The following is a 22,071-nucleotide window of genomic DNA, read 5'->3' on the forward strand; positions in this document are numbered from 1 at the left end:
GTAACTTTTCAGCTGGTCTTCATTATTTATGGTTTTGAAAGTATTTTCAAAATACTTTCAAAAACCTTGTTCTCTGCATCCAGCAGTTGGCAAACCACGCAGAATAAACCTGCCAGTTTTAACTTTCAATTGGCAAAAAGTCTTTATTAAGAAATTACTTACCGATTCTCTGCTTGCGCTCCTCTTCAGAGACGGCGACAGGGCGACGATCCATCATGCGCGCTCGATTTCTCCTTCCTGCCTTCTATAGGAGATTGCCAGGGAGGAGAAATAGAGCGCCGCACGATGGATCGTCACCCTGTCACCATTTCTATGTTACTGGTCCTTTAATAAAACATCAAAGCTCCAATCTTGCTAATACAATTAACACCTAATTTAATGACATTGTGGATCATGATAAACAGATTATGCTGATTGGAGCAACATTCCAGAGCAAGGGGAATAGAAGGTGGAATGGTGTTCCCCCAGCAGGAGAAAGCAAGCAGGAGTGCAAGGTAAATTACACCACAGTCAACATAGGTGCAATTAATGGGGATGTAAAGTTCTCCTAAAACCAGTGTCAAACTGGGGGTTTGGGGACACTACAGCCCCTAGTTCCCTGCCCCAGCTGCAACCCCCCACCAGTGTGTAACTTTATCACTTCAAGAGACTAGAGAAGAGCATTTAGCTTGGAGTGCTTCATAGGTAAGAAAGGTATCACTCCTAGATCTCCTACAGTAGGTATTGGATTCCCTGTTTCAGCCAATATAGAAAGTCCTCCAGGTTGTGGAAGTGAGTCAGGTGGAAATTACCCCATAGTGGGAGGTTCCAGGTAAGTCCAACAGGGCCATTTTGGAGGATTCTCAAGGTGTGAGTCCATGCTTTATGTGGTGATGGGAGAGTACCACGTCTGCAAGCTTTCAGTGTGGTACGTTTTTAAGGCCTTCTAGTGATCCCACTAATGTGGCTTGTAATGTCATATTGGGCTTGTATGGGTCAGGATGGTACCACCACTGTAGATCGTATAGCTGGGCTGCAAGGTAGTATAGTTGAAAGGTAGGCACAGCAAAGCCTCAGTCTTCTTTTTCTGCCATCAATTTTACCCAGGCAATTCTAGGGGTTTTTTTTGGTTCCAGATAAACGGGAGAGCCAGGCGGTTGATCCTTTTGAAGGACTGAGGAATAAGGATTGGGGTATTGTGTAGGTGATATAGGAATTTGGGGAGATAGATCATCTTAATATTAATTCTCCCCCATAGAGTTAGTAGGAGGTTTGCCCAGGCTGGTAGGTCATGGGTAGGGATGGGCAAATTTATTCGGCAGGCGCAAATTCGCTGCGAAACGCCCCCCAACAAGTCGCTGGCGTTAAAAAAAAAAAATTCGGAAAAAAAAAACGGATGCCGGCAGCGAAAAAAACGACGGCGCAGTTTCGCAAATTTTTCAGCGAACCGAAAAATTCGCCCATCACTAGTCGCGGGCAAGTTTTGCGATTATAGGGGCCCTGTAACCGTTTTATCAACACAAACCCAAAGCCTTTGTGATATTTACTGTACACAATCATTTGTGATGTAACGACACTCCTGCACTGCTCAATAGCCAACCAGGTTTCATAACCGGCCCATAAAAAAACCATTAACATAAAATATTTAAATCCAAATGTAGCTGGTCCGTCATACTGCAACACGGAGACGTTTTATAAATTAAGAAATATTTGTAAAAGTTTATTAATGTGCAAAAAAACCAAAAATTAGTTATTCAATATATTAACAGCTTCCTATTTACAAAAAGACACAGTAATTTGTATAGATAGAGGCCGCTACGTGTATACGCTGCTCACGCGGTCGCCAAAGTACTGGATAAAAGTCTCTGGGTGGCTCTTGTAGAACTGGCCCAGGAGCCGCTTCTTCTCTTTGGGGGAGAGACTGTTGTTCTCATAAATGGTCTTCAGCAAAGCGCAGAGTTCTGTCCGGGTGTTGTTCTGCGCGGCCGAATCAAATTCCCTTTTGTCCACTCGCTGGCAAAAAGTATAACCTGCAGCCACATAAAGGGAAGGTCAGAGACCGCAGTGATTTCACATTATACAGTTTCCAATTAAGACTCCAAGTTAAAGGAAACAGTTTAAATTAAAATGAAGGCTTGCAATTTACTTCAATATATTAGCAGTTTTTGCACTGCCAAAGCAAAGAATTTGAAAACAGTGCCACCTGCTGGTCATTTTGGCTAAATGGACAGTAGAAAATTGAGCTGGTGAATCTCAGTAACATCAAAAGACTTTTCCTTTCAAACCAACTTAAGGGGTTGTTCACCTTTAAGTATGATGTAGTGTGATATTCTGAGACAATTTGTAATTGGTTTTCATTTTTTAGTTATTATAGATTTGAGTTATTTCAATTTTTATTCAGCAGCTCTCCAGTTTGCAATCTGGTTGCTAGGGTCCAAATCATCCTAGCAACCATGTATTGATTTTGAATAAGAGACTGGAATATGAATAGGAGAGCGGACGGAATATAAAGAGGAGTAATAAAAAGAAGCAACAACAATACAGTTGTAGCCTTACAGAGAATTTGTGGTTTTAGTTAGGGTCAGTGACCCCTATTTGAAAGCGTCAGAAGGCAGCAAATAATTGAAAAAATAAAATAAAAAAATAATTGAAAAGTTGCTTAAAATTGGCCATTCTAGAACATACTACTAGTTAATATAAAGGTAAACCACCCCTTTTATTACTGTAGGCAAAATGAACAGCAGGTGGAGCCGTTTTTTTAAAAAAAATTAGTCGTTCACTAAAAGCACAATAGATTGACAGTAAATACATTTGTGAGATATTCCATAGATCTGTTCATTTCAACAATGTAAAGTTTAGTAATGTAGAGCATACGTTCCACACAACCAAATACTAATCAAATATACAAAATAAACTAAATCTAAAGCTCTGCCATGACATAAGGATAAGACTGATATCTCAGCAATTATATCTCACCCGAGGAAAATTTATTACCCAGAAATTTAAGTAGGAGACTCTTGTCATGTAGTTATTTTTATATTTGTTGCTAGGTATGGGACCTATTATCCAGAATGCTCGGGACCAGGGGGTTTTCCAGATAACTGATTTTCCCGTAATTTGGATCTTCATACCTTAAGTCTACTAGAAAATCATATAAACATTAAATAAACTCAATAGGCTGGTTTTGCTTCCAATAAGGATTAATTATATCTTAGTTGGGATCAAGTACAGGTATGGGACCTGTTATCCAGAATGCTCGGGACCTGGGGCTTTCTGGATAACAGATTTTTCCGTAATTTGGATCTTCATACCTTAAATCTGCTAGAAAATCATGTAAACATTAAATGAACCCAATAGGCTGATTTTGCCTCCAATAAGAATAAATTATCTCTTAGTTGGGATCAAGTACAAGCTACTGTTTTATTATTACAGAGAAAAAGGACATTTTGAAAAAATTTGGATTATTTGAATTAGGCGGAGTCTGTGGGAGATAACGTTCCCATGATGCGGAGCTTTCTGAATAACTGATCCCATGCTATACCTAAATTCCATGCTCTCAAATGAACCCAACTCCTTATGAATAATTGAAAAACGTAGGCCCATTTTTATTCCTTTGTAGTATAAACTGCCATTATCCTGAAAATGACTAAATTGCAATAGCGCTCAGGGCACCGAGCAATAGAAAACATTCGTTTCAAGGGTTTACCTTCCCTTTAAATTGCTAGAAACATTTTAATTCAAAACTTACATAAAATTCTTTTTTTTTTTGCATCATGGAAAAAAAAAAAAAAAAAAAGAATTTTTAGAGAACAAGACTAGAAATTAGAGAAAGGCACATGTCTTAATGGGGTTGTTCACCTTTAAATTAACGGTTAATATGATGTAGAGAGGGATATTCTGAGACCATTTGGAATTGGTTTTCATTTGTTATTATTTGTGGTTTTTGAGTTATTTAGCGGTTTATTCAGCAGCTCTCCAGTTTGCAATTTCAGCAGTCTGGTTGCTAGGGTCCAAATTCCCCTAGCAACCATGCACTGATTTGAATAAGAGACTGGAATATGAATAGGAAAGGGGACTGAATATAAAGATAAGTAATAAAAAGTAGCAATAACAATACATTTGTAGCCTTACAGAGCAATTTGTTTTTTTTGTTTTTTAATATAGATGGGGTCAATTGAAAAGTTTCTTAGAATTGGCCATTTTAGAACATACAAAAAGTTAACTCAAAAGGTGAACGACTCCTTGAAGAATGGCTGTAAATGTAGTTACCGGTGTCTCTGTCTGGATCAGTTCCTTGCTGAATGGCAACCAGTTTGTCGCTGACCATTTTGTGCAGGGAGCCTGGGATCTTAAGTAAAAATACAAACAAGCGAGTGGTGAGACACATTCACTGTATACAAAAAAAATGATAACACCCCCCCTTATGTTTTATTTGTTATATGTGTATATTCTTATATAATACACAAAAGACATGAATATCTTGTAAATTATATCCTTATAAACGGTGAGTAGTGATGTCATCAGTTATAAACTGTGAGTAGTGATGTAATTTCCGTCACATGACTCACTAAAATTTGTGTATTATAATTAATAAAGTTCCCCCAGTTGTAAAACATGAGGATATTATAAGTTACCTCAGAGTTCCATGACCTGTAGAAAAACACTCGGCCTTCGGCCTCGTGTATTTATACAGGTCATGAAACTCCTCGGTAACTAATAATATCCTTATATTTTACAAGAGGGGGTACTTTATTCACTATATAATACACAAAAGCCATGAATATCTTGTAAATTATATCCTTATAAACGGTGAGTTCTGATGTCATCAGTTATAAACTGTGAGTAGTGATGTCATTTCTGTCACATGACTCACTAAAACTTGTGTATTATAATAAATAAAGTACCCCCAGTTGCAAATTATGAGGATATTAGAAGTAACCTCGGAGTTTCATGCCCTGTATAAAAACACTCGGCCTTCGGCCTCGTGTTTTTATATGGTCATGAAACTCCTCGGTAACTTATAATATCCTTATATTTTACAAGAGGGGGTACTTTATTCACTATATAATCTACAGTCTGGTCATTTCCCTATGGGACCAGACTGTAAATTATATCCTTATAAACGGCTCGTTCTGACGCCAGAACACGCCATTTACAACAGGGGTCCCTGGCCGCTGAATTTGACGCTGCGCATCCAAATTGGACACGGACCTCTCCCCTCCTGACATTTCACATAAAATGTAGATTATAATGCATAATGTGCCCCCTACTGAAATTTATAAAGATATTAAAGTCACCTTCGGCCTTGTGCATTTATATGGTCACATAACTCCTTGGTGACATAATTGGGGCTCATTTATCAACACTGGGCAAATTTGCCCATGGGCAGTTACCTATAGCAACCAATCAGTGAGTTGCTTTTTGAAACCAGCTGCAAGTAGAACAATGAATGCAGCAATCTGATTGGTTGCCATGGGTTACTGCCCATGGGCAAATTTGCCCAGTGTTGATAAATGAGCCCCACTATCTTTATAAATTACAGTAAGGGGTACATTATCTACTATATAATACACAAGAGCCATGAATATCCTGTAAATGATATCCTTCTAAACGGTGACTAGTGATGTCATCAGTTATAATCGGAGCTTAGCGATGTAATTTCTGTCACATGACTCACTGCAGCTTGTGTATTATAATAAAGTCCCCCTTGTTGAAAAATACAAGGATATTAGAAGTCACCTCGGAGTTTCATGACCTCATGTTTTAATATGGTCACCTCACTCCTCAGTAACTTAACTTTATATTTTACAAGAGAGTTTACTTCATTTACTATAGAATACACAAAAGCCATGAATATCCTGTAAATTATATCCTTATAAACGGTGAGTTCTGATGTCATCAGTTATAAACAGTGAGTTCTGATGTAATTTCTGTCACATGAATCACTGAAACGTTTGTATTTTAATAAATAAAGTACCCCCAGTTGCAAAATATGAGGATATTAGAAGTCACCTTGGAGTTCCAATACCTGTATAAAAGCCTTCGGCCTCGTGTTTTTATATGGTCATGAAACTCCTCGGTAACTTATAATATCCTTATATTTTACAAGAGAGGTTTACTTTATTCACTATGTAATACACAAAAACCCATGAATATCTTATCCTGCTAAACGGTGAGTTCTGATGTCATCAGTTATAAACGGCGTGTAGTGATGTCATTTGTCACATGACTCACCGAGTATTATAATAAATAAAGTACCCCCTGTTGCAAAATATGAGGATATTAGAAGTAACCTCGGAGTTCCATGACCTGTATAAAAACTCGGCCTCGTGCTTTTATATGGTCATGAAACTCCTCGGTAACTTATAATATCCTTATAATTTACAAGAGGGGGTACTTTATTCACTATATAACATCTGTTTGGCTGCCCGCTCAACTTTAAAGGCCCAGCAGAAATAGGTCCTTGTTTCTTTAGTCATACTTGGGGTTGGACTGGCCTATCACAGATCTCCGGATGTGCCTTTAATTCCATTTGGCATTGTTTAATTGTTATGAGTGGGCACCGGATGACTGGTTCTGTGTGGCCCCTAGAAGACCCAGTCTGATGTCATCATCTTTAGAATTAAGAAATGGTACATCCTTTTCTTTTACAATAAAGGGCACAGTACTCCATATACAAATATACTCCCCCCTGACCCCAAATCTTCAGAGGAGCACGATACAACAACTGGATGTCTTACTTTAAACACATCCTTGTGATGGTCCAGAATGAACAATACCAGCAGGTCACACTTGCCCTTGGACAGACTCTTATTGTTGACAATGGCTCTACAGAACATTCTTTTCACCGTCATCCTGTTGTCAGTCTAGAAAAGAACGCAAGTCAATTTGTTAGTAAAGAATTAGGTCCTTGAAAGCACAAGCAGCACAGAGGGAGGCCCCACCTACTAGGCGATTCCTGCTTATTATTGGAATACTCAATATTACCTCTTCATTCAGCCGGAACTCCGAAGGGTCTGCGGCAAGAGCCATAAAATACAAGAGGCGTCGGAATTCCTCGCGGCTCGGGGAATCCAAGAGCTTCAGGCAGAGCTGCGTCGCCTCCAGAGCTGGTTCAGTCTTTCCATTCACTAAGAAGAGAGACAATGTTGCAGGAGTTTGTATGAGATGATGGGCAGGTAGAAACTAAATCACAAAGCACTAGGGATACACCAAATCCACTATTTGAATTCAGCCGAATCCTTGGTGAAAGATTTGGCCGAATATCAAACCCTAACTTGCACATGCAAATTAGGGGCAGGAAAGGAAAAAGTGGAAAAAATTCTTCTTTTGTGACAAAAAGTCAGTTGATTTCCCTACCCGCCCCTAATTTACATAAGAAAATCAGGATTCGGTTTGGCCAGGCACAAGGATTCGGCCGAATCCTGAATTCGGTGCATCCCTACAAAGAATGTAGCAAATCACCCAGGGCTTCCAGCACTTACAGAGCAGTGTGTGACCAATAGAAATAATCATTTGCAAAAATCAGAGCTGTTGAGTCGGGAGCAATTTTGGGTATTTGGAATCGGAGTCCTAATAACTTTAAATACAAGCTTTGACAATAATCCAATCAGGTTTAAGAGCTTCTATGAAGCAGGATATGGCAGAAGCAATTCTGTGTCTAAGAACAACACTTTAGTTAATGTTGGATTACATTTAGGTTTTCCAATTATTTATGTCGTTTAACTTTAATTTTGGTTTAGCATTACCAAACAATGTGGTTTATATTTTTGAGCTTTGGCAGTGATAAAATGCCTCGTATATTGTTGTATTTAAACTTCTTTCTGTCAACATAGAAAATGAGTGTTTTAAAGTAATTAACATTTAATTTACTGTTGCGCTGCACTGGTAAAACTGGCATGTTTGCTTTAGAAAGACTACTATAGTTTATATTAAGCTGCGGTGTTGCTATGGGGCAGCCATTCAAGATGGGGGAAAAAAGGAACAGGTTACATAGCAGATAACCGATAAAATACCATTGTATTGGACAGGCCTTATCCGTTATCTGCCGTGTAACCTGAGCCTTTTCTCCAGATTGAATGGCTGCCCCATGGCAACACAGCAGCTTGCTTATATAAACTATAATAGTCTTTCTTAAAGGGAACGTAAAGTCTAAAATAAGGCTAGAAATTATGTATTTTGTATACTAAACAAAGTTACTGCACCACAAGCCTAATCAAACAAATGCTTTCAAAGTTGGCCACAGGGGGTCACATCTTGTAACTTTGTTATACATCAGACCAAGACTGTGCACATGCTCAGTGTGGTCTGGGCGGCTTAGGGATCGTCATAAATTATCAAAACAAAGGTGCTGGAGTTCTGCATGGCTGGTAAGTAAGGCGAGGGCTCCCCCTGCTGTTCATAAGTATGATTGTTTCCCTGCTCAGCAGTTAGGGACCGTCTGACAATTCCTATCCACAGCAGTAAATGAAGGAAGAATTTCACTGCATACAGTCAGGTTTCTCATAAAAAATGGTGCACATTTTTTTAATTAAAGTATATTGGATATAGGTTTCTTTTTCATTAAAGTAAAAATGGGATTTTATTTTTTTGCCTTTACATGCCCTTTAAGCACAGCTTTTACCAGTGCATGCTAACAGTGTATTATATGTCAACTACTCTGATACACTTTCAGTTTTTGGTGTTACAGTTCCTTTTAAAAATAAAAAAAAAAAAAAAAAAAAAAAAAAAGGAGTCTGACTGAACCATGAACTAAAAGTTGAAGGATTTATGGGCGTCAAGTTTCGGACGCCCATTGACTTTAATGTATTTGGTCAAAATAGGCTGGCGTCAAAATTGACGTGTTTCGAAATAATTTTGACACCCATTGACTTCAATGCGTTTCGCAATTTTTTTGCCGTGTCATGAATTTCGTGAATTTCTCTGCCAAACGGGACAAATTCTTCCATCACTAGTTCCTACCTCTCCTTGGGGACAATTTGTTCTGTTTGCCAAATGCATTAAAGTCAATGGGCGTCCAAATAATCTTGACGCATGACAATGTTAATACGCGAGACTATTCTGACGAACGCCCAAATTTTTTCGACATGGCGGATTTTCAGAAATGTATTTGCCGGCGGTGAAACGCGGAAATTCGCACCTGGCAAATATATTCGCCCATCACTAGTTGGAACACAAATATTGTAGTAAATTGCTGTATGTCAATAACTTGGTACAGAACACACCCCCTACTTACGCCTCACTAGGGGCGCCAGTTATACGGGCCGCGTCGGCAGTTGCTTTACAAGAGAACAAACTGTAACAAGTCCTAAACGGCTGGTTAAATAATTTGCAGACAATTAGCACTTCATTATATAATATGGAGATTAGTTTTGCATCCCATCCACTTTAATCCCACTAATCTTACCCAATTTTTTAAAAGCGGATTCAGAGCAATTTTAGCATGACTCTGCCTGATAAGTAGCACATCAATTAGAAGTCGCTTGCATTATAATTAGCTGCTAGAGAAGGCAGCGCAAGCTCCATTAACCCCCGCCTTTAGTAGCACTGGAAACACATGCACAGAATAAAGTAATTCGTAAAACAAGGGGCCAGCGATCAATCCCTGTTTTTAGGTCGATTCTGGCCAAAATTGCTAGAGACAAACTCTCCAGAAACCAAAATGTCTTCAGAAACCGAACTCCTCCTACGGAGCGAGTTGCTGAAAATACAGAAACTTCACAAGCCCTGGCCATGAAATAGTAAAGGAAGGTCAAAATACAGGTTGCGCCCCAAGATGCAGTCGACGCTACAAGACTTTGCGACCGGTACTAGAACTGGGCTAAACCCAAGCGTTTGAATTCAGAAGTCAAAATCATTTTAAATCAAGGTTGAACATTCCTTCTTTGTCCCAGGTTCTGCCCTACACTACATATCCAGCTATCACTAGCCATGGAATATTTGTACTGGTTCCTTTTTTATACCAACTTGCTCCTATCTCTCACATTCCCCAGTAGTTTATTTACACTGTACTTGTCTGTACTTTAGACCCATTGCAATTGGGTCCTCCCCTGCCCGCAGTCGATATCTTGCTTAGCTTTAAATGATAAAGTGAAGGTGAATTTAGAAAGTCGTATACAGTACAGGAAAGCCATGAACTTCAGAAATCTGGACAGAATAATGGCTGTAAATCCCAGGCAATAGCCATAAACACCATCTGTGATTCTATAGTGAATGGCTGAAACATACCAAGAAGCTCGGCGATCCCAGTATGGATATCAAATAACTGGTTTCGTAGCAGAGGGGCCCTGTTTTGGCTGTAGTGTTTGCCGATGGTATCAAACAGCAGTAGCTTCCATTTACTGTCCGGCGCCTGCTGCTCTGGCAAGTTCCGGCTCACGTCTACCACCATGTGGTCAGGCAGAAAATCCAAGCAGTCCACAGCAGCTGAGACCCACTCGTCTGCCCTAGAACAGAACACAGGGAGGACGTTAAAATTGTTGTATTGAAAGCCAAGTGGAGCTGGATATGAGACATAAGCAAACATATTTGGTAAAGTTGCAAAGTTTCATGGTCTCCCCCTGCCTATAAACCGGATAAAATGCAGAAAGTAGTCTGAGAAGATCTGTCTTGATTGGGTAGCGAGGTTCTTAAAGGGATACTGTCATGGAGAAAAAAATGTTTTCAAAATGAATCAGTTAATAGTGCTGCTCCAGCTGAATTCTGCACTGAAATCCATCTCTCAAAAGAGCAAAAAGATTTTTTTTATATTCAATTTTGAATTCTGACATGGGGCTAGGCATTTTGTCAATTTCCCAGCTGCCCCAAGTCATGTGACTTGTGCTCTGATAAACATCAATCACTCTTTACTGCAAGTTGGAGTGATATCAACCCCCCCCCAGCAGCCAAACAAAAGAACAATGGGAAGGTAACAGCTCCCTAACACAAGATAACAGCTGCCTGGTAGTTCTAAGAACAACACTCAATAGTAAAAACCCATGTCTCACTGAGACATATTCAGTTACATTGAGAAGGAAAAACAGCAGCCTGCCAGAAAGCATTTCTCTCCTAAAGTGCAGGCACAAGTCTAGGGGACATGGCTAGGGGCAGCTGGGAAATTGACAATATGTCTAGCCCCATGTCAGAATTCAAAATTGAATATAAAAAAATCTGTTTGCTCTTTTGAGAAATGGATTTCAGTGCAGAATTCTGCTGGAGCAGCACTATTAACTGATTCATTTTGAAAAAATTTTCCCATAACAGTATCCCTTTAATAAATGGTGGAAGAATTAAGACCCAAGAGTGTGCTGGGAAGATCCAATGAAGAGATGGGTCCAATCAATTCCTTTGATCAAAAATTTATTTCTACACCCAAATCCCCACCATTTTTTTTTTTACTTGACTAGATAAACCCTATAGAAGTTCTGCTTGCTCTGTAATCCTATGTTTATGGCCAGATTAATCCCATCTCATCAGAGATAGGCAGATTGAGGATGGTGGGACTTTACCAGCCACACAAGGGCTACAATTCAGGCATCCCTTGTAACAGCAGAACCGCAAGCCCAACCCATTAAAGATGTTCTCTAGAACAATTTACTGGGGCACAAACTTTATTTCAGCATCGTTGACCAATGGTCAAAAACGTTGGAAGAATTAAGAGGCAAAAATGTTGGGAGTATTAAGTGGAGACACATACTGAGCATCACTGAAGGCTTTGAGGATCTCCCGGTCCAGGTAGTTACTAGTGAGGTTGTGATCTTCTTCCTTCACATTTGGGATTCTGGGAGCGACTGGAGTGTATTCCAACAAGGAATCGAGCAGAGGTAGATCTACAAGCTGCAGAAGTCGGCGTATGGTCTGTTCTTGCCAAACTTCAGCAACGACTAGTCGGGTTAGAAAGAGACAGTTAGTACAGAACCATGAACAGTTAATTTAGAAACCCAAAACATCTTATTTGCATGGCAGCAGGTCTTCTGCTTGAGCAAGAGAGTGGAGAAAGAGGGGGGATTGACATGAGGTCCAAAGGGGGCAGATGCCAGGCCAAGAACTACTTTGACTCTGGGCACAGTCAGCATAAACGTGAATGAGCAATTCATATAAAGGCTAATTGATTCAACCCTGCCCTTTGGGACGCTGGCTCTGATCCTGAGAGTATGTAGATTCCCAGCCATAAAGCAAGATAAGACTTGCGGGATTCAGAAGTGGACCAGACAGGGAATAACTGCCCCAGTTCTAACAGCAAAAACATTGTTTTATTATTTATTCTAACAATATCCCTTTTAAGGCAACATGGCATATTGGATATCAGTCTGATCAGCTTGTGGGCTGAATCCCAGAGCCATGCGAGTAACTGACTGCCCAACCTGAGCTTTACCTAAAGGCTGCCTTTCCCTGCCTCTACTACTCCCCAGCAATTTGTTGGAGATTTGCCAATTCTTAGCAGCAGCAAGGGGTGCTTCTGTAATGATTTTTATGATGTTGTTTTTATTTATAAATGACACTGTTTACACTACAAATAATTCACTTTACAATATAAAATTTCATTCCTGAACCAACAAGTGTATTTAGTGGTAATATTGGTGTGTAGGTGCATCTCAGGTCATTTTGCCTGGTCATGTGCTTTCAGAAAGAGCCAGCACTTTAGGATGGAACTGCTTTCTGGCAGGCTGTTTCTCCTACTCATTGTAACTGAATGTGTCTCAGTGGGACCTGGATTTTACTATTGAGTGCTGTTCTTAGATCTACCAGGCAGCTGTTATCTTATGTTAAGGAGCTGCTATCTGGTTACCTTCCCATTGTTCTGTTAGGCTGCTGGGGGGGGGAAAGGGAGGGGGTGATAACACTCCAACTTGCAGTACAGCAGTAAAGAGTGACTGAATTTTATCAGAGCACAAGTCACATGACTGGAGGCAGCTGGGAAACTGACAATATGACTAGCCCCATGTCAAAAATTTAAAATTAAATATAAAAAAAATCTGTTTGCTCTTTTGAGAAATGGATTTCAGTGCAGAATTCTGCTGGCGCAGCACTATTAACTGATGCATTTTGAAAAAAAAAAAAAAAATTGTTTTCCCATGACCGTATCCCTTTAAGGGATGTGCCGCCCTACATACAATAGTGCAACCGCACACAAACATTTTCCTCTGCTTCAACAAAAAAAGGGCCAACGTCGTCAGAACCGATGTGAATTATAGATGAGACTAGAGCAGTGACGAGCGCAAGCAAGACTGTCATTATACTGTATAATAAAGGAGAATTACATAGGAACAAAGCTTTAATCTGCGCTGCATTCAGCAGGCGTGTTTGTTACTGGGCCACAAATGTGCCTTGGGGTAAATAGTGGAGCGTCCTTACATTTTCCTACCAAACCAGACTTCTGTTTATGTAGCTACATCGCACGGAGATTAACCACTTACTGTGCAAAGGGAAACCGCCCCAGAGTGAGGAGTGGTTTAAAGGGGAAATACAAGTGGTTTAAAGGAGAAAACTCATTCTACTTTGGCAGAATCAGAATCACCCCTACAGGCACCCTTAATACACAGTATTGTTTATAGGAATAAAAACATGGTTGAGCACAGAAATAGGACTGTTACAACTCATGCAATGTATCCAGAAGGGTCTGCAATTTAGGGGGGGACTTACCTTTGGGAGGTAGGTTGGACGTGAGGTTTATGTGTGTTGGGTCTGCAGGTGTCAGACTGAGGTTATCCCAGAGATCTTCCAGGCTTGGAGACTGTAGTGATGCAGATTGGAAGCTCGAGTGCTTGGGTCTGTGGGAGAATAAAGAGCCAGATTATTGACGAGATTATTCCTTAAATTGCACAATTAAAATGCAACGTGTGCTGCAAGTACTTTCTTAGTAACAGGAGCATTATTAGAAGTGGGATCCAAGAAGTACCTTAAACTCAAGGCAAGTGACTGTAGCGCCGGCCATAAAGCTCCGAGCCAAACGGGATAACACTAGGGACCTACATAGACCCCATCAATGGGATCTCAAACTTGTCTGATATCTACAAGGCCGATTCCCTGGCAGGTTTCAGTGGGCTAAAAACTGGCCAATGAGCATTCACCGTAGCCTGTAGGCAGCCAATGCCAGTCCTTGAGAGGCCTGGTTAACTTTAAACAAAGAAATATATTGATTAAACAGAATGATAAAATAGGAAGGCTACTGTGTCAAATCTCCCCAATCGGTTACAGTGTAACATTCTAGTTCCCACAGTTGATTATTAACAGAAGGAACAGGCCAAAATGTATCAATACCGTAAAAAAAAAAAAATATATAAAAATCATACAGGAACCAATATATTACTTTCCAGAATGTAACAGGTCCTACTGACTTTAGCCCTGGAGAAATAGTGCAGAGAACTTACTGCCCATAAACTGGGTTACACTCATTGGCACCCACTGCAACGACGTGACATTCTCATAACCCGCAGCTTCAGAAGACAAGTCAAACCGCCTCGACTAGATAATTACAGACACAGAGATGACAAAGGGAAGATTCTACAGAAGACACGGGTTTGTTTGAACCTGCTCTCAGGGAAACCATCTGAAGTGGAATTTAAACGGATACTATCCAAATATAGTGACCGATAGCAACCGAAATCATTACACTAGGGGGGTTATTTATTATACGCTCAATGCCAAGAACCTGAAGAAAAAAAATTCTACTATAAAATCTGAATTTAGTGGAATTTTTTTTTTTTCCGGGATTTATTATACCCAGAGGATGAAAAAAGTCAGAATGTGAAAATCCGCGTTCTCAGAACTGCCAAGGTTGCATTTTAGTCAATGGGAGAAGTCTTGAAGATATCTTGATCTGCACTGGGTTTCGGACAATAATCCGAAGACTTTGTGGCTTTCGGGCAAAAATGGAGTAGAAAATCTGAAAAATTTGTAAAAAATTTGTTTTTTTCCCCAACATAGACAATGCTGTCAGGAAAATGTATCAATAAATAAGGGGGGGGGGAGAAAAAAAAAAAACCAAAAACTTGTGCCAATTTGGTCGGAGTATTTTTTTTTTTTTAGAAAATATTGAAATAAATTCAGACTTTGATAAACTGACCTCCACTCAAAACCGAGAACCATGGAGTCTGAACACAAAAGAAACACAATTAAAAAGCCAAATTGGCTAATGACCCCCCAAAAACTCCTGTAACAAGACCTCATTGCTAAAGTGACCCAATGAAGCCCAATCGGACTGGTAATGTTTCACCAATCAGGTGACAAGTGATCCAACGCAGCAAACTTGCACATATATCAGATTGCTGCCCTTGACCATTTGTAGCAAAGCTCCAGGTGGAGCTGCTAAGAAGATGTTCCTGGAACACAAATACCCAAACCATATCCTTAAGCTCCAGGACAGCTTTCTTGAACTACATCTTAAACTGGATGAGGCTCAAGAAGGATTATCTCCAATTAGCCAATTACCCCACACCCAGAAGGTGTTCGGAATGAAAGAAATCAAACCACACATGGTCAGCCAACAACGTCCATCAGAAGTATTGTCCTATGGCACTATTATTGCATCTTCTGATCAGCCAAGAATAGACACCATGGCCTGTCTATAGACACCATGGGGGGGGGGGGAGTTTGGAATCAATCACTTAACATCGAACAGGACCAAATAATTGCCCGACAAGTTCTCAGCAGCTACAGAGGTCCTCCATACCTTTGAGGCGTACAACGTCCATTACTTTTCTCCACCTGGACGCCAAGAAGGTTTGAAGAGTTTAAAAACCGGTATAGGCTACAGCTACTGTCCTCAAACACAGTCCTCTTCTTCTCCCTCCCAAACATGCAGGCTGTCACGATGGGCTCAAACACTTTGCAGTCCATGAGGGCCTGGCACACGCGCACCACCTTGGAGCGAGGGATATCCATATCCCCAAAGTACTTGTGCTGCACCAGGTGAGCAAACACAACGTCCACAGCCTCAGAGCCGATGAAACAGTCATGGTGGTACTTCAAGTGGTGGCGCCTCTTCTTCACTTCCACCTGCGTGTAAAGCACTTGAATGATGCTGCTCCAGATATACGTTGCTCGGAATGGTCTATGGCTTCCGTTTGGACCTGGTAAGGAAGTAGAAAAAAAAATAAGAGTCAGGAACATGAAGTAGAACAGTTTCTCCTTATAATTCTATTGACCTATACACCACTATTGGCTTACAGATTTTCTGGTGGATATGGAAGTTCTATCTAAGCAATGGACTCAACTACTTTCCAAGTCATGAATCTCAAAGGGTTCTCAAACATGGAGATAAACCATAGCACGTCCAACTCTGAGACATGGGCTCCGCAATAAAAAGCAAGATGGAGGTCAAAAAGCCAATAAATGAGACTTGAACTGTGCAAGCAATTGCTTTGGATACAAAGAGGTTCAAGAAAACAGCCCCAAGCAAATTGCTAGGTTTGCCTCTACTCCTAATGCACTTTATTACCCAAGTATCACCTTTAGCCGGGATAAAAATAACAGGCCACTAAATACAGGACTCTTTTTATAACCTGGGCAAGTCAATGGACCTACAGTTGCCTCAGCTTGTACAGGGCCCCTAACTGCACTGAATCCCAGTTGAGGCCGACTTTCTAACAGTCAGAAAAGGGGGAAAATATACCCCATGACAGCTGCTGATAAAAAGCTATAAATGTACTGAATACACAGAGTCAATAATGTTATTCATTACCCGCAGCAATATTCTATAGGATGTCACCTTTTTATAGTGTTTGTCTTCCTATTATCTTCATGTAAAATGTACAGCAAGAAGTTAAACAGGTCAATAAATGCATTTTATACATGGAAACAAGGGCACGGGAAAGGATAGAGCGTTCGGAATGAGCATCGGCACACACACACGTAGTTATAAGGTGCCAGGCCGGCATGGGAACAGTTTTGGCACCAGGTGACAGTTTGATCCGGCAGTAAATACCTTGGTGTCCCTTCCCTCTCTCTCAGTCCAAAGGTCCCATTTGCCACATTCCTTGGATCCTTTCAATACCTTAAACAAGGTTATCTGGCCTTATCGGAAAAGCTTAAGCGTGGTGTTCCTGCGGCATGCGCCAGTTATTGGTTTTAGATCCAGACCCGGACTTGCCCTCAACCAGACTTATTTCAGGGTCACATTATGCTCCAATTCTTCCGCTCTGCTCAGCCCAATAAGGATAAACGGGGGAAACTCATTTCCATGCAACAGGGAAAGAGGTTATTGGATCAGAACATTCTCTGCCCACACAGATTTGAGAGAGTGGGAAATGCCATACAGAATAAGATCCGCTCGTTTGGAGAGGTCACCAGATCTTTCCCCAAACTTATAGCCCTAAAGCCGAAGGATTGGATTACAATGAAGAGAATCAATTAGCCAATTAGGTCCTAGATCGCAGGAAAAAAAAATCAAACCTACCTGATCAATATCAGGCGAGTTTTAGCCCAATATTGATCTGGGGACACTTTGGAAGCCCCCACAAATGTACAGATAAACTGCCAAATCAGTCTAAAGGTCCCAAATCGGCAGTTTAATTCTGCTCATGTGTGGCCACCGGCACCGCTACTCAGCTTGCACATTGTTTTCTGCTGCACACCAAGGACAAAGTTCTGTTACAGGGGTGATTCACCTTAACGTCAACTTTTAGTATATTCTAGAATAACCAATTCGAAGCAACTTTCAATTGGTCATTTTTTTTTTTTTTTTGGCTAATGCTTTTCAGTGGACTCCATCTAAAAAAAAAAACCAAACAACTGCTCTGTAAGACTACAAATGTATTGTTATTGCTACTTTTTATTACTTCTCTTTCAATTCAGGCCTCTCCTATTCCAGTCTCTTATTCAAATCAGTGCATGGTTGCTAGGGGAATTTGGACCATAGAAACCAGATTGCTGAAATTGCAGAGCTGCGGAATAAAAAGCGAAATAACTCAAAAACTACAAATATAAAAAAAAAAAAAATGAAAGCCAATTGCAAGAATATCACTCTCTACATCATACAAAAGTTAACTCAAAAGGTCAACAAACCCTATAACAGAATATTTAGAAATAAATCCCAAAACACGGCTCCTCCTGAAGAGGAATAAGGGGACACGGTCACAAACGTGTTTAGCTATGGGGAGTCAGATATAATGGAGACAAAAATCAAGTATTCCAGACCAAGGGAGAAAGGTTAGATACAAGAAATAGATTTATGCTCTACTAAAGGGGAAGCAAACCCTTATTTTTACATGAGCAGAACCAAACCTTCCCAGATTGTTCATGTCCAAACAAGTCAAACTCTAATCAGAATCTGCATTAAAATCATTCCTGCGTGTTAAAGCAGTTCATGTGATGAACATACAACAACCAAATCTGGTCAAACCAGCAGACCTGGCCCTTTAATGAACAGATTTAATGGTTTCAGTTATTAGTAAAGGTATCGCAGAGCAAGGCTGTCCTGGTCCCTTTTGACACTGCTGGTTCTGACTCTTGAAACAATTAATACAGGTCTCTACAACAAGAGAACAGAATACAGGTCTGATTAGCAGCTGGCTTTTGCTGCACGGTTTCCAGAGTTAGAACCAGCAGTGCAGAAAAAGAGACAAGACATGCTGCTTTTGGGTTTACAACCGGCCTGGAGTGTTGGTTTACTTTAGGGAGGAGGGTTCACTTGCACAAAACAAAACTACTTTACAGCCCAGACATCTGCGGCTCCTAAAATACACACAAAGGGGAAAAAAAGCTGCTGTTCCAGGGATAATAATAATGACATTCCACAAGTGCATTCGGAGAAAGCCACATACCTAAAGCAAATATTCCAGCAATAAGGAATTCAGGGATTGCTGTAGAAAGAGACAGCAGCAATGAAGGATCCCATCTAATAGACACGAGAATAATTAAATATTGATTGCACGTGTCAGCTTAGCACACGAGGGGTTAACCCTCAGCCGAGAGGCAACAAGACTTCAGTAACTGCCCTTAGACAGCCGGTCAGACCAGATGCAGAGCCTCAGGGGGCAGAAGGAAAGATTCGGGGAATGTGCAAATTGGTCCAACAGACTTTTTTTTTTTGTAAATTGCAGTCGAAATGATCCAGTGGAAGAAGCTGACGAGGGAAAAAATGCAGCAGAAGAGGAAACGAGCTCCAATTTGAAAACAAACGTCTGAGCCGCAGCACATGGGAGCGAATGGAACAGGCTCAGACCTAGACGGAGCCCCTCTCAGCCCAGACACGGGGCCACCCAAGGGACAACTACAATGTACAGCCCTTATACAGTGCTACACAATATGTTGGCGCTATATAAATACATGTTAATAATAATAATAATTATATCCCAATGGGAAGGTGGCAGATTAGTTAATATACAGGTATGGAACCCGTTATCCAGAATGCGTGGGACCTGGGGTTTGCAGTATAACCGATTTTTCTGCAATTTGGATCTCCGTACCTTAAATCTACTAGAAAATTAATAATCCAGTAAGGATTAATTATATCTTAGTTGGGATCAAGTACAAGCTACTGTTTTATTATTACACAGAAAAACAATTTAAATATTTTGGATTTTTTTTTTTTTTTTTTATTAGAAAGAAGTCTATGGGAGAATGCCTTTCCAGAATTCGGAGCTTTCGGCTATTCTATACCTGTACAGAATAAGGAGGATCCACTCGAATGTCTCCCAGATAATGCGACATTGAGGTGGACCATATTGGGCTGATCCGATCGTGGGCCCTAGAATGAGAATGGAGGCCATACGGGCAGTTGGATTGCGGGACTGCATCAATGAAAAGATGCGGCCGCAATCAGACGGGATTTTTTTGCCCTGTCCGATCTGCATCTGACCGACTTTTGGGCAGATATCAATTGGGGATTGGTCTCTCTGTAGCTTTTACAAAGAGAACCGTGTATGGGGGGGCCTTAAAGGACCAGTAACAATTTTTTTTTAAAAAAAATTTGTGTTTCTACATAATGGAAAAAACCAGCAAGACACATTTAACTTTAAATTCGCAAAGTCTTTTTTAAGTAATAACTTGCAGATTCTCCACTTGCGCTCCTCTTCAGAAATGGCGACGATCCATCGTGCGGCGATTAATTTCTCCTCTCATCTCCTATAGAAGGCAGGGAGGAGAAATCGAGCGCCGCACGATGGATCTTCACCCGGTCGCATTTTCTGAAGAGGAGCGCGAGTGGAGAATCATTAAGTTATTTCTTAAAAGACTTTTTTTCGTACCACGGCGATTGCCCGTTTAGTTGGACGGGTTAAAAGATTTATATCAGCTAACAACAATTGGTCTGCATGTATTGCCTATCTGACGACATCAATGGGAAACTGTCTACTATTTGTCAGACATAACTTTCGTATAATTTCTGTCCTGGCCAGAACATCGTCCGATTTGTTCTTATAATAACTTTATTTAAGGCTAGCGACATACTAAGATCCGGGGAGATTTTTCAAAGTCGCCTCACAAAGAAACTTCGGGCGACTTCAGAAAACAAAGTGCTCTGAGTGCCATCGCAAATCTAGCCAGCGGGAAAGCTTTTCGGGGTGATTAGTCGCCCGAAGTAGAGGCGTGTGTCAGTAGCCTAATTGGAATGTTTAGTGGCAGGTCCAGGGGCGCTCGGCCAATGAGGCGCTCACCTCATGCGGCAGCACCAGATATATTTCCAGGGCAGGAAAAAGCCGCTCCTGTACAGACACCTCTGTATAAGGCTTGTGACACACGGGCAGAATCAGGGCGATTTAGTCGCCTGGTGACTAATCGCCTCTTCTTCTGGCAACTAATCTCTCTGCTTTCCCGTCCGCTATAATGAAAAGTCTCCTGCAGCGATTCGTTTTCCGAAGTCGCCCGTTTTCCAAAGTCGTCTGAAGTTTCCTCGTGAGGCAACTTTGGAAAACGAAGCGACGCATGTGCTTTAGCGCAGGAGACTTTTCGTTATTGCGGATGCGAAGAAGTCGCCAGACGACAAAAACTCCCCGAACCTGCACGTGTGTCACAAGCCTTAGTTCTACTGAACTCTACCTCCCCTGGGCAAATACAGAACAATATACTTAACCCCTTGTCTTCTGATCAGTCTCTGCCCCAGGTGAGACTAATTTGCCTCCAGGAATCACACTAATTAAATCACAATGGGTCAGTCTCACATGAAAACAAATGACGTTCCCAATATGGACAATGGGAGGGAAAGCTGAGCAGCCCCAGTGCCTTAAACCAACACCCCAGACATATAAAAGAAGGGCAGGAGAAACCCACTCACCCCTGTCTGAGAATCCATTAAACTCACACCCAAGACAGAGCAATTAGCAAACAAATGAGATGAATGCTGCAGACTAGGCTGGTATCAGTGACGCCATGCACAATGCCTCCCCAATTAATTGCCAATTAGCCTGAGACAGACAAGAGAGATGTAACCCTTTCCCTCAGTACATAGAGCAGAGAGTGTGAGGAGAGATCAGAGACATGCGGAGAGACTTTGCCCATTAGAGTGAATGGAGAGAAGACTCAGTCACAGTCACTAATGGAACAAACAGCAGGATCAGAGCCGACACTAATGCTACAGACGGTTACACACTTTATCCCGTTACCAAACGTACCCGGGGGTCGCTGCGAGGGGCTGTAAGTCGCACACAGATCCAGGGCGATCGCTTTCTCCCGCACAGTTGCCATTCCGCTCTCCTACAGCCGCACTGAGCCGGGGGCGGAGCCGCCTCTTCTCTTCTACTACAGCGGGGGCGGGGCTAGTGACGTTGCGCACATGCTTATCAATAAAGAGACGTTTGGCTTGTGCTCTGTGCGCTGTGCCCGGTCCATTGCCTGAGATTAGCTCCTATTTCACTACTATTCTGTATTCCCTAATTCCTCTCATTCCCTATTCCCTTCTATTCATCATTCCCTCTGATTATAACATGGATACATAGTTGCTTTGAGTTAAAAAAGTAGAATAGTCCCTTCCATGTTATTCCCAGCAGCACATGTACACACAACTATACAGACCTCTCTACAATCTTACATACTGTGTATATATATAATACACAAAAGTCATGAATATCCTGTAAATTATATCCTTATAAACGGTGACTAGTGATGTTATCAGTTATAAACAGTGAGTTCTGATCAGGGCCGGGCCACGCCGCATGGGCGCCCAAGGCAAGCCGGGAC

At 41.1% G+C, this 22,071-nt stretch overlaps 1 protein-coding gene across 1 annotated transcript; it reads right to left on the reverse strand.

The window, feature by feature from the left end:
- Window positions 1-1,674: 1,674 nt before the first annotated feature.
- On the reverse strand, window positions 1,675-21,588 carry depdc7.L (DEP domain containing 7 L homeolog). The gene is given in 9 exon segments (NM_001093234.1): window positions 1,675-2,009; window positions 4,249-4,327; window positions 6,720-6,845; window positions 6,967-7,109; window positions 10,207-10,424; window positions 11,654-11,840; window positions 13,600-13,727; window positions 15,629-16,028; window positions 21,507-21,588. Coding segments are annotated over 9 exon segments (1,569 nt in total). The 5' UTR covers window positions 21,580-21,588; the 3' UTR covers window positions 1,675-1,794.
- Between the last annotated feature and the right edge of the window lie 483 nt (window positions 21,589-22,071).

The sequence above is a fragment of the Xenopus laevis genome, chromosome 4L, assembly GCF_017654675.1.
Source record: "Xenopus laevis strain J_2021 chromosome 4L, Xenopus_laevis_v10.1, whole genome shotgun sequence".
Classification (NCBI taxonomy): Eukaryota; Metazoa; Chordata; class Amphibia; order Anura; family Pipidae; genus Xenopus; species Xenopus laevis.